General features: G+C 34.4%; 1 protein-coding gene across 1 annotated transcript; it reads left to right on the plus strand.

The window, feature by feature from the left end:
* Positions 2925-10205, plus strand: LOC109843867 (protein STRICTOSIDINE SYNTHASE-LIKE 3-like). Its single transcript, XM_020412825.1, has 4 exons — positions 2925-3386; positions 4679-4954; positions 8755-8922; positions 9570-10205. The coding sequence occupies exons 1-4, from the start codon at positions 3055-3057 to the stop codon at positions 9967-9969; spliced, it is 1176 nt and encodes a 391-aa protein (XP_020268414.1). The 5' UTR covers positions 2925-3054; the 3' UTR covers positions 9970-10205.

A 13406-nucleotide genomic window follows, 5' to 3' on the forward strand; every position in this document is an offset into this window, starting at 1 on the left:
CTGATACTGGATTGGAGAACTTTTTGTACTTTTAATTGTTGAGCACTTTGTTTGGCTATATTAATTGACCTCTAAGCATTTATAGATATTAGACATGAAGCTTTGAGCGATGGTTTGCGCAAAAAATATGCATCTCTGGAGCATGTATTGAATTTATGGAGTATTACGGGGCATCATCTGAAGATGCATTTCATAATTTATTCCTCCCTAAATACGAGGATGACCATCTTTGATTCACAAGACTACATGTTTGCCATCTTTGATTCACAAGACTACATGTTTGATTCCTAAAAATTTTGAGTTGCTTTCTATTTTGATCATTCTTTACTTTTTAACCTTGAACTCGGCGCATAGCTACTATTGCACGCGCAATGTCTATTTATGAAAACTATTAATATTAGTTGGAAAGATATGGATAATATTGTTCTATAATTGACAAAGATTACATAACCTTGAAGAATATGCATATGTAGAAATTCATACAGAAGCATAAATGGAATAAAATCACTCAGATACAAGTAAATATCTTAGAGGTATATTCATTTTGAAATTGAATAAAGAAATCTTAGATAGTGATTGTTAGAAAGTAAACATTGAGATGGATGATATTAAGTTTAATTAATAGGTAGTCATTTAAGTGTTAACTCAATCATTCTTCGTCTAATACTCTCTCTCTCTCTCTCTTTGGTGTAGATAAAAATTATGTTGAGGTCAGGAGAAATTAGCTCGCATGCGTGGGAATTGGCTAATTTTAAGATCGCTTTACGAATCTAACAATAAGATATTAATACTTCTTAATTAAGTATAGAGTCAATAAGATACTAATTTTTTTAATTAAGTCATCTTCCTCTACTCCAAGAAAACCATAAGAATGGCCTTTGTGAACTTCTTAAACACCATGAAGCGCCAGCTTCGTAGCGTATTGATGAGTATTGATACTTTCTTATTGCTAAGAAATTAGAGGTAATTTTGAAGGTGATGGCAGTCTTGGTGGCTCCATTTGGAGCTTGACAACAGATATAATTGCACATGACACAACAACACAATGTATGTCTATCATCAGATATAATTACATACTGAATTATTGCTAGAAGAGCATGGATAACGGTCTCGTGTTCACAGTATCATCTTCAAAAGTAGCATAGTCAATCATCAGTAGAAGTACATGGAACTATATTTGGTCACTTAATCACCCATTATAGGTGATATCATCGAGATTTGAATGTTTGGAGAAATATTAATTCTTACATCTTGCAAATAGGTTTTGGTATGAACTTAGTTGCAGTGGTGAATTCTTTTAAAGATTTTTTTTATTTTTATTTTTAATTTTTTCCGTATTAATTATCAAGTTAAGAGAATAACATGTAGTTGATTAACTACAATTTGTTGATATGGTCATGTGAGTATAAATTTGTGACATATACAAGTAATTAGGAGAAATTAGCTCTTGTTGATAGATTTTTTCCCTCGCATCAATTTATAATTATAAACTTTTAAATTTGTTTAATTTGTCGATTCATTAACACACCCATATGTTGATTAACATGGTTGTTCTCTCAGAGAAAATCTTTAAAATAATAAGTGAGTACCTACTATTTCACTTTGACATCTCAAAGTTTACCAATTTTTAACTTTGAAACCCCCAAAGTACTTTTTTCAATATTTTGATATCCCACTGTTTTAATCGTATTTTAGTTTCATAACCCCAAAGTACTTTTTAACACTATGATATCCCAAGGTTTCTATCTCATTTAACTTTGATACCTACATCTAGATCTATTAGATTTTTTTGTTAATTTTCTACTGCTGTTTTAGCAACTGGGCAAACTGAATCTAAATGTATCAGATGCTAAAGGCACCATACAAATTAAACAAAAGATCTAACACAACTTGGATAGGGTATCAGAGTGAAATATGATTGGAACTTTGGATATTAAAATGTTACATGAATACTTTGGGTATCGAAGTAAAATTGGATTCAAAGTTTGGGGTATCAAAGTGTTAAGAAATCCTTCAGCCTATTGAAGTAGAAAGATGTAAACTTTAGGATATCAAAGTGAAAATTATCATTTTCGTTTTAGCTCATCCTCTTATAATATTGCAAGTTTAAGGATTATTCTGTATTTAACAAGCAATTTTTCCTCTCTGCAAATGTATCCTCTAGCAATATTGTTTTCAAGGTTGATCTTTGAACTAGCATGTTTTTGTTTTTTCTTTCTTTGTATAGGTTGTGTAGCTTGAATGAGAAGCCCACTCTCATCTTAGGGATGTAATGTTAGTTCATTATGGATGTAGCTAACATTGAATAAATCTAAACCATATTTGTGTGTAGTTGCTTAATTTGTGTGTAGTTGCATAATTGTTTTTTTAGGTAAATGTTAGTTCATTGCGAGATTTTTGTTGTTTGATTTAATTCTTTTTTTTGTAGTTGTTGCATTTTTGGTGAATTTGCCCATTTATGTTTGTTTTCTGTGAAGATTGTGGTGAAGGCGATGCTGATAATAGACTCTTGTATAAGCATGATGCTTGTACTATTATTGTAGAGTTAATCTCTACTCTATGTGAAGTATAAGTGCGTGCTTCATAAAAATATTAATATTGATGTATGCAGCATTAGTTGACCTACAGAGGTTTCCCCCCATAGAGTTCCTAACATGCATCACGTGCAACGCACGCTTTGCATACTTGTTGCACAAAAAGCCACCACGCCAAAATCAATTGTAACCATTTCTAGTTACTAAACATAATGATGCTATTTTTGGAAATTCTGGATTCACCACGCTTTGATTTACAGATCCAAACCCGAAAAAGCAAAGAACTGTCAATAATGAAAACTCAGGTACTAAAGCACAAAACTTCTCGCCAAGCTAAAACAGCTTTGCGCAGTTACGCAGAAAACGACATCAGCCCCGCCAGCGTTCAACTGCCTCCCACCCGCTACCTACTTCGCTGCCTCCATAAAATCCCCCACCCAGCACCAAAAGGGTAATTTTTTTTAAAAAATAAAAAAAAGCCCCCCACGGTCAGATAATTACAAAATCAACCCCCAAAAAGATGTCGCCGGCGACAAAACTCCTCGCCGGAGCTTTCCTCCTCTTAGCTCTCTACTGCGGCACCGACCCCCTCAACCACAGCTCGATGGCGGAGTTCCCGGGGTTCGAGACCTACGCGGTCGAGTTACCGCCGGCGGCGGAGATCCCGACCGCGAGGGACGCCGAGGATTCTCTGCAGAGGGCGGAGGCTAGGTTTTTGGGTCAGGTTCAGGGGCCGGAGAGCGTCGCTTTTGATCCGCAGGGGCGTGGGCCCTACACTGGTGTTGCTGATGGTAGGGTTTTGTTCTGGAATGGCGAGGCTTGGTCTGATTTTGCTTACACTTCGCCGGTTAGGTGAGAGATTGGTTTTTTATTGGTAAAGATTGGATTTTCCCCCCTTTTTTGCGGAATTGTTAAGGAATTGAGCTTAACGTTCAGATAAATCATGGTTTCGGCATTTTTATGGATTAATGAAGTTAGGAGTTGAATATTCTATGTTTTCTTTCTTATTTCTGAAGAATTTACAGGAAAAAGATTTTTCTTCAGTTAAAGGAACTATATTTTGGTGATATTTAGATTTTTTTTCCCGAGATATAAGCTATGGTTTTGTTTTGAAACCTTTTTTTTTTATTACCCGGAGCGCTTCCAAAATCATTCGTACATACGCCCAAATCATCCAAGCTGACATCCAACCTGTTTTATTTTAAACCCGAAATCTGTGTTAATCTGATGTGAACTATGATAAAGTGCTGTAATATGATATAGCTGCTATAATATTTGTTAAACTTCCATAATAAAGGGGCCAAACCCCAATTATGGGTTTAAAAATAAACCATGTTGGGCTTTTTGAGCATATGAATGATTTTGAAAGTTGACGAGTTTAAAATAATTCAGGGTAGAAGAATGGGTTTAGAATAAACAACCATTATAGTCATTTAATTCTAACATTAGACTGTGATATAAAAAAGGGAAAAGCAGGAAGTGGAATAATTTAAACAAGGAGAAATAGTACAATATGTATAGTACAGAGTAATTGTTTCGGGTAATTTGTTACAGTATTTGTATAACATGTTTTTCTTTCGGTGAGATTGAAGACAAATGGAAAATTGAACTTCAAGTAAGTTGTTTTCAACACATATAATAAGCTTTGGCTCAACAAATGTTTGAATAAGCATTTAGCTTTATTTAGAAAACTATTCAATATAACTGCTGAAAAATTACTTTTAACCTTTTGTTGAGTCGCTACGTTCTTCTGAGAATCAAAAGAAAAAAAGGTTATATTTATCTGGTTGATGTGAGATGAACATGTGAATGCTGAGGTTAATGTGTAACGACTCCGCAACTTTTTGCGTATGATTGGAGATTTACTTAGTGTCAACAGTAATGGGCAATTTCATTGTACATTTCAGATTTTAATATTAAATTATACTCTCTGTTTCTTTCCAATTTGTTAAAATGACTCGACTGATAGATGACCATATGAATTTTATTTTTGTTTTTTTAAGCTTTGCATTGGATACACTACCTCAACATTGTAAGAATAAACATATATGTTCTTGTTGCAGTTGCTCAATGCAGTCTATATCTCTCAGTTACTTATCAATATCCACTATACTAACCATGAAATGAATGCGTGTTCAATAAAGGTCAGACATATGTAACCCTAAGTCTTCACCTTTGGACTATTTGAAGAATGAGCATGTTTGTGGACGCCCACTGGGTCTCCGATTCCACAAGAAAACTGGAGACTTATACATTGCTGATGCATATTTTGGACTGTTAAAGGTAGGGCCTGAAGGTGGTTTAGCTACCCAGTTAACTACAGAGGCAGAAGGAGTCCCTTTAAATTTCACAAACGATTTAGATATTGATGAAGAAGGGAATATCTATTTTACTGACAGTAGCACCAATTACCAAAGGAGGTATGTAGTTCTCAGGCTAAAATTTTAGCAGAAATTTGTTGATCTTATCGCTTTATACTTTTTAGTGATGTTACACTGTTCTAAAATTTCATGATGGTTAAAAGGTTATGATAGTATTTGCACTTTAAAAATATGTGGACCGCAAAATAAATAAAAAAAGGAAAAGAATGGGAAAATAAGCTGAACAATGTTTTCTTCTTCTAATTGATAAATAATATGAACTTGAATGTGGCTGGTTCGTAATTGCTATAACCTGGTGTTCTCTGGTTTGATTCTCATGGTTTTCTCTTTTCATTGGTCAATCAGTCAATGTTCTACAATGAAAATATGAACTATACATTGTCATTTTGGTTTTCATATATAGAACTCATTGTAATATTTCCACAGTCAGTCCTGCCAAATGTGTAACTAAATTACGGAATCACATTATCATAATTTCCCCTATTTACAATTGGTTAAGTACTATCTCTTTGCCACTATAATGTAAATCATATTGGAAGAAAATTTTCCGGAATGACAATATATTTGAACAAAATTGACTATTATCCTTTTCTGTGGCCAAATCACATCACACACAAAACTTGCCTTCGAATATGTCTCCACTTTTAATCCTGAATAAGGTAAGTCTAGCCATGGTTCTCATCCGAGATATTTGTTTTCAAATTTGAATGCGCATACATCTAACAGAAAACTCATGGTTATCCTCTGTTAGTGGTACTTGATGCTCCTGTTAAACAATAGAATATTATAGATTATCATCTATTCATCAAAGCTACAACTACTTCCATTTATATAGGGATACAATAACATAGGTTTTCCTATGCAGACAATGTGAGACTAAACTCAATTGCCTAATCACAAGTACTCTCCTAATCACTTTCCTAATATCTCTCTATCATCAAAACTCTAATTTATACTTCTAATATATCTTGCCTATATTATTTATTCCCTAAATTACTTCTAACACTCTTCCTCAAGCCTGCGCAATTGTAACATACATGTCCAGCTTGTTACAAATAAAATGCATTCACTCTAATTCATGACGAGATTTAAAGGCTCGAAATCTTTTGCGTTAGCTTTGCTTTGCAGTAGTCTTGATCTTTTACTCTTTGAGTATTCTCTACCACAATCACTACCTCTACCAAAAAATCATCCAATATGTCACATCAATCTTCTTCAGAGATCAACCAAACAAATGATCCTCTCGAAGGATCTACCAAACAAATGATCCTTTCTAGAGATTCACCAAACAATTGATCCTTTTTAGGGATCCATCAAACAAACAATTCTCACCAGGGATCAATTACACAAACAAACCTCTCCAAGGATTCACCAACCAAACGATTCACGCCAGGGATCAACTAAACAAGCAATCATCTCTAGAGATCAACGAAGCAAATGATCCTCTCCAAGGATCAACCAAACAAACGATCCTCTTCACGAATCAACCAACCAAACAAACCTCTCCAAGGATTCACCAACCAAACGATTCACGCCAAGGATCAACTAAACAAACAATCATCTCTAGGGATCAACGAAGCAAATGATCTTCTCCAGGGATCAACCAAACAAACGATCCTCTTCACGAATCAACCAACCAAACAAATCTCTCCTCTGATCAACCAAACAAACGATACTCTCCACAGATCAATCAAACAAACAATCCACTTCAAGAATCAACCAGGCAAACCAATAGAACCACCTGAACACATCTAAACAGGATAACAAAACAATCCTTACTGAATCGAGATTCACCCAACTAATCTTCACCAAATTAATCTTGCACCATAAATGCAAGCAAAACCAAATTTCAAGTAGCACCATAGTCATACTGAAACTCCTAAAAAGCCTCATTGATGAGTTGATCTCCTTCTAAGACCGATGATGACGCAGAAGCCAACTATTTTGAAAATACGAGCCGAGCAACTTCTTTATCGGTGGTCATAACAAGAAATTATAACCACCCTCCTATCAGAAAACAAACACCGAGCACCTCCCTACTTCCCTTAAATACCAAACTGAATTCCTAACACTACATTACCACCCTCAAACAATTTCAAACTTCAACACCATCACCAAATATCAACAAAATCAACTAACTTTGGAAATAACTCTTCAAAACAGAAAATACAACCAAATAAACTATGCCAAATTCGTCTTTGTGGCAAGAGAGACCAGTAGCGACGATAGCGTAAACCCCAATGGCGGCAGTTGGAAGGGAAGCAGCGCAACAGTCTGCAGGGCGGCGACGACACGAGGGGGTGACAATGGCCCGAGGAGGCGACGATGACGTATAGGAGGAAGAAAGGGTTAGGGTTTGAGAAGTGGAGGGTCTAGGGTTTGAGGAATAGACTAATAATATTTTATTTTGAGAACCATGGCTCTGGTACCATGTTAAACAATAGAATATTGTACATTCTCATTCATCCATCGAAAGCTAAAACTACTCCCCTTTATATAGGGATACAATAACAAATATTTCTTTGTGTAGGAAATGTGAGACTAAACTCAATTGCTTGATCACAATTACTCTCCTAATCACTTTCCTAATATCTGTCTATCATCAAAACTCTAATTTATACTCCTAATATATCTTGTCGAATATTATTTATTCCCTAAATTACTTCTAATAGTTCCTATTGTTATGAATGGTACCAACTATACTCACAATTGTGTGGTCAATATATGGGTATTTTTTTATCAGTTATTATTATCATTTTAGTTGCTTTTAGAGTTCAAATTCTAAACATAGTTTGTTATGTATATCACTCAGTAGTAATGTGTGAAACTGACATTTGTCATTTACATCATACCTGGCACATTATCTGCTTAATATTGCCTGATCCATGCCCTTGACCCATACCTCTGTAGTCAGATTTCCTTATCTACACTTGTCTGCTGTGTCATCTTCTCTAGAGATCTCCTTTGTGCTCTTATAGTTATTTCTTTAAAATCTTCAGTCAGTGGGAACACAATTAAAACTATTAGCCCTTGTACATTGCCTGGTTCTAACATTACATGTGCCTGCTGTCTACCTGAAACTTTTTATTATGTCTATTGCAGTGGCCAAGCAGAAATATAAGGGTTAATTGCACATGGACCCCCTGTAGTATCGTTGTTTTGAACTTACTATCCCTGTAGTTTCATCGTTACAGCCCTGGGTTAAATTTTCTGACTCTTCTGCCCTTAAGAGATTTTGGCATATTTACCCGTTTGATATTAGCGAGTCTAGCTAATGGTAAAAGAGTCAAAAAAAACTACGGATTTTATCTGCAACAATGAAATGGTAGGGGTAGTAAGTTCAACTTCAAGCAATGATACTGCAGAGGGCCTATGTGCAATTAACCCTAAATATAAATGCTTGTTTTCCTCTACTTGCACAATTTCCAGTTAACTGGTTGGTGGTCCATGTTTTCTTTTAAGTTGGATTAGGTTGATTAGTGAAAGAATTATCAGTTTGTTTGACCATCTAATTGCCATGCTGTTCATGTACTGTGTGCCTAACTGAATGATGTATATCTCAATCAGTGGTACACAAAATGTATACAATTTTCATGACGACACCTGCATAATAGACGTCTCAAATCTATTGTGCACAAATGCATAAAAGTTTTATTTTTTGTGAAGCAATATAATGAGCTACAACTTCTGTAGATTAATTAAATAAGGATTTTGTTTTCCTCCAATCAATAAGCCAACCTTATGGCTTTGAAAGTTAATCCTCATAAATTAAACAGTTCTATAGGTGCCAATATATGTATACCGGACATACATCAAATAATTGATCATACTCCTTTCAGGAACTTCATGCAACTGGTTTTCACCGCAGAACCTTCAGGTCGACTTCTGAAATTCAACCCTGTGACGAAGGAAACCACTGTCCTTCTTCGAAACCTTCAGTTCCCTAATGGCTTATCTCTAAGCAAGGATGGATCATTCTTTGTGTTCTGTGAAGGATCACGTGGCAGGTTGGTTTATACTTTCATTCTCTAGAAATCTCCAACTGAACAAAACACCTGTTAGTCCAAAATATCATTGTCAGAGGACCCTGCCACTGCACCAAAACCATGAAGTTGTGGTGAGTGTTGAGGGTTATAATTTTTGGTTAGTTGCAGATAGACCCCCAGTACTATAACCCAAGTGCGGATAGACCCCCTGTAGTTCTATTTGTGCAGATTGATTTCCTGAGTGAACTCTTTTGACTCTATCAAGAGTAAGAAAAATTACTCAAGGTTCTATGCACACCAATAGAACTACAAATGGTCTATCCGCAATTGGGCGATAGAACAAGGGGTTATTCGTAGTTAACCTTGTCGTTTTATGTCTAACTTGGGCCAGAAAGTTGAGTTCCTTTTTAAGGGCTGAAACCTGGACTCATATAGTCACGTGGCGGTGTATTTTTTTCCTTAGACCCATTAAATGTGTGGCCACTGAGATTTGAACTCAAGTTGCTCTAATACCATAAACCCTGCCACTATACCAAAACTCCAAAAATTTGGTGAGAGTTGAGGGTTATAACCTACCCTTATTTTCCATCTAAGCGATCATAAAAGAAAATCCTTTTCTGTTTTTAAATGCTCATTGTATAAACAATTATATACTTATTTCTATACAGGTTAAGTAGGTACTGGCTAAAGGGTGAAAAAGCTGGAACGTCAGAGCTTTTTGCTCAACTTCCTGGATTCCCTGATAACGTGAGAACTAACGAGAAGGGCGAGTTTTGGGTGGCCATCCATTGTCGACGCACAATTTATGCGCACATGTTGAGCCTCTATCCTCGATTGAGGAAGTTTTTCCTCTCACTTCCAATCAAAGCCAAGTACCACTATTTGATGCAAATTGGAGGGAGGCTTCATGGTACCATTATCAAGTTTAGCCCAAGTGGAGAGTTGATGCAAGTGCTTGAGGATAGACAAGGTAAGGTTGTTCGAGCTGTGAGTGAAGTAGAGGAAAAGGATGGCGAACTCTGGTTAGGTTCGGTGCTTATGCCATTTATTGCGGTTTATAAAACATGAACAATGCTAACTGGGCTATACGTTTTATGCTCTTTTTTGTACTATAAGAGAAATCTGGTGTCTTAATTTCCTCATAAATATTGATACTTGTATTTGACGTTGTAAAATACAGGTGTCTGTAACCTTTTTTGTTGTTGTGAAATTACCAAAACTCTCTGTACTTTCAAGTGCCGCATTGAGTAGGTTATTTCAGTTGAATAAATGGAAACGAGTCAGATGACGGTTACAAAGTGAAATACCTTCTAGTGCCAGTGATTGCTTTCACAGATAATTTGTGCTAAGCTGCAGCTCCAAATGTTGCCAAGTTCTAAATGAAGCCTTAGACTGCAACGCCGGTTAATAACCAATCCCTACACAAAATCGATGACATCTGACCCCCTAAAACAAACATCTAACACAAGAATTGCAAATACCAATTGCAAAATTTTGCAAATAAAATCGTAGTGCAGGCAACTGCAAGTGATAGCTGTTACTGTTACAGTCATCGTGACTGCATATAATTGATATTTACATAATTATAGGTGCTACGTGCTGAATGATGATTCTCAAAAGAAGAATGTAGTGCTTCACCTATGTTTGTCTGTCATAGGCATTAATTTTATAAACAATGACAAGCATACCCAGGTTAACACATAGTACATTTTTGCGACCATCTCCAAACTTAAGCATGAAATAATGATAGGGACTTACACCAGCCCTAACAACCTTAATAAATTTTGGTTGAAACTATAATAACATATCTTAGTTTTGTAGTAGTTGTCGGTTGCCTGTCTCATTAAAGACACAACATAGCCTAGACCACGACCCATCATCTGTAATCTCACATTCATTAAACTAGCAGAAGTCTGGTTAATTATATGAAGAAGTTAATATGTGGAATGATAATCAATTAATCACGCGTCAAGAATTATATAATCTAATCTAATCTGATACTATTATAAAAGTAGGTTGCCATGTTAAAATATTTCTTCCCATAACATCCTCCAACACGTCCATTCATATACATGCTCAAGTTTTCATAACCTCTTCATTGCTTGCACATCCATGCATACATACATGAAGATATACGCACAATTTTTCATAACCTCCCGGTTGATTGCCATTAAATTTGAAATTAAACACTCACCCATAACACTCCTCCACTAACTCTTGATAGACTAAATATAAATTTATTTGCTAAGATGATAAAAAATGTTACCACTATTTCTCTCCCACTAAATCACTATAAATAATAATAATATTTTATCAAACTTCTCCAATGAATTGTTTTTTGCCTTTTTTAGAGATGATTTGAATATATGTGATTCATTTAATAAATAATAATTAAGTTTCCATCTATTTTCACATTCTGTCTTTGTCTAAAACTATGTTCATGCGAGATTTTGTTAACTATGAGGTTTTTGGTGATTCCTTACATGATTACATGCATTGAATTAAAGGAGCAAAAAGGACTCATGTCTTATTTATGTAGCTTATTAATTTGAGGCTAAAATTATTCTATATTAACAAGTTAGTTATTATTAACTAAATAAATAATTTAATAAATAACTAAGTTAATTAATGAATTACAAGGTACCTAATGCTTTTTAGCCTTTCAGAAAACCCCTTAAATTTGGGCATTCTCTAAATAATATCACTTAATGTGTAAAATGTCATAAAACCCTACTAATCTTTAGCGATCTCAGTAAGTCCCCTTAAACTTTTAACAATTTTTAGAAAACTCTTCTTAATAGCGTTAATCTTGACTTTGTTCTTTTTCGCATACATGTAGGTTTATGCAGGGCGATATTTTTGCCAATGAAATTTGTATTTCTGTTAAACATTGAAAGTGTTTTCCTGAGAAAACTAGAACTTAAGGAGGTTTCGCGATATTTTAAAAGTTTAAAAGTTTATTTAGAGGCATTGTTGTATTTACCCTAAATAGAATGTACAAACTCATGACTGGAAAAACTGATTTGATATCTAATAAATTATCAATTGCAAATCGAAATGATTTAAAATACCGTATATAAAAAAAATATACATTAGGTACATAAAACTATCATTGTATATAAATAGGAAATGGAAACACGTGCAATGCACGTACACCATACTAGTCGATAAAAAAATGCAATTCAATGTCATATAGATCAAACAACTGAATCTAAAGTCTTAGCATGCTTATCTACAAATCTTAGATAACTAGTGTTGGGTTCGAATTCTATACAACCTTGATTGTAGAGAATGCCTACAGTTTGTTAGGTAGACTAATACTATTGGCTTATCTCAGTAGATCTCATAATTAAAAGTATTTTTATATTATTTAGATAGTTAATATCATTCATGAGGTCCATTGAGTGAAGAGTTTTGATTGGTAAATTGTAGAGGATCTCTACAATTAAGGATATAGAAGATCTCTATCCTTGTTAAGGGTAAATTATATCAGAAATACGTATCATTTTTTAGTTGTTTTATCACATAGATTTCTTGCTCAATAGTCACTGCATGATCACATCTTCGTAGGCAAGAAATTTCCACATATCATATTGTGACCAATCTATATGGGGCCGTCTGGTTTGCCGCAAAAATGAATTGCATCAAATGTTGTAGCATCAACTGTTTCATGCAACATTTGTTGCTGGAAGTCAACTTAAAGTTTGTTTTTTGGGTTATTTATAATTTTATTGAGAAAAATGTATTTGCATTGCAAACTCAGCTTTTTGACTGATAATAATTGGTGTAAAAATTTTTGTAAAAAAATGGTGTAAACTCTACATCATTTTCTGTAGATTTAAATTAGAATCTTGTTATTTGATGAGCTGGCATTTTTTATTTTTTATTTTCCTTTTGGGAAGCTGCTTCTTTTTCTCCTACTAGTTTTTATGCACATGCATTGCACGTGGTTAAATATTAAAAAAATCTTTTATATTTATTTCATTACTTTAAATAAGTCAGATTCATCTTGAGTTCAAATATGTAAAATTGAATTATTAGATATATTAGTATTTTATTTAAATATTAATAAAAATAAATGTAATGGATTTTTAAGCTAAACTGGGAAAGTATCCTTTTATTGATAAATTTGGGGCTAAGACAATCATATTCATATATTTATTTATTAAACTAGAGTTTAGTAGAGTGTGTATGTAAGAAGAAGAAGAAGAAGAATTCACAAGAACGATTAGAATAAGTTGTGGTCAAATGATTTTCATGTTCTTACAACTCAAAGATTCCAAAAAAATCTCTGTGAATTCTAAGTTTTTAATTGACCAAGAGCTAGGAAGGGATATGGGCATTTCTTATAGGAAATGAGATGATGTTAGCACAAAAGAAATGAGGATAAAAGGGGAAAACAAAGGAGGGGGGGGGGATTATTTTTTATAATCCAGAAAGAATGTTTAAACATCCAAATTCCAGAAAGGAATAAAATCAGAGGATCCTTATGTATTAGCAACATC

Source organism: Asparagus officinalis, chromosome 5 (genome assembly GCF_001876935.1).
Source record: "Asparagus officinalis chromosome 5, Aspof.V1, whole genome shotgun sequence".
NCBI classification, from domain to species: Eukaryota; Viridiplantae; Streptophyta; class Magnoliopsida; order Asparagales; family Asparagaceae; genus Asparagus; species Asparagus officinalis.

Coding starts and splice junctions, on each gene's coding strand:
- LOC109843867 (XM_020412825.1), top strand. CDS start 3,055: ATGTCGCCGGCGACAAAACTCCTCGCCGGAGCTTTCCTCCTCTTAGCT. Junction 3,387..4,678: donor GCTTACACTTCGCCGGTTAG/GTGAGAGATTGG, acceptor TGTTCAATAAAG/GTCAGACATATGTAACCCTA. Junction 4,955..8,754: donor AGCACCAATTACCAAAGGAG/GTATGTAGTTCT, acceptor TACTCCTTTCAG/GAACTTCATGCAACTGGTTT.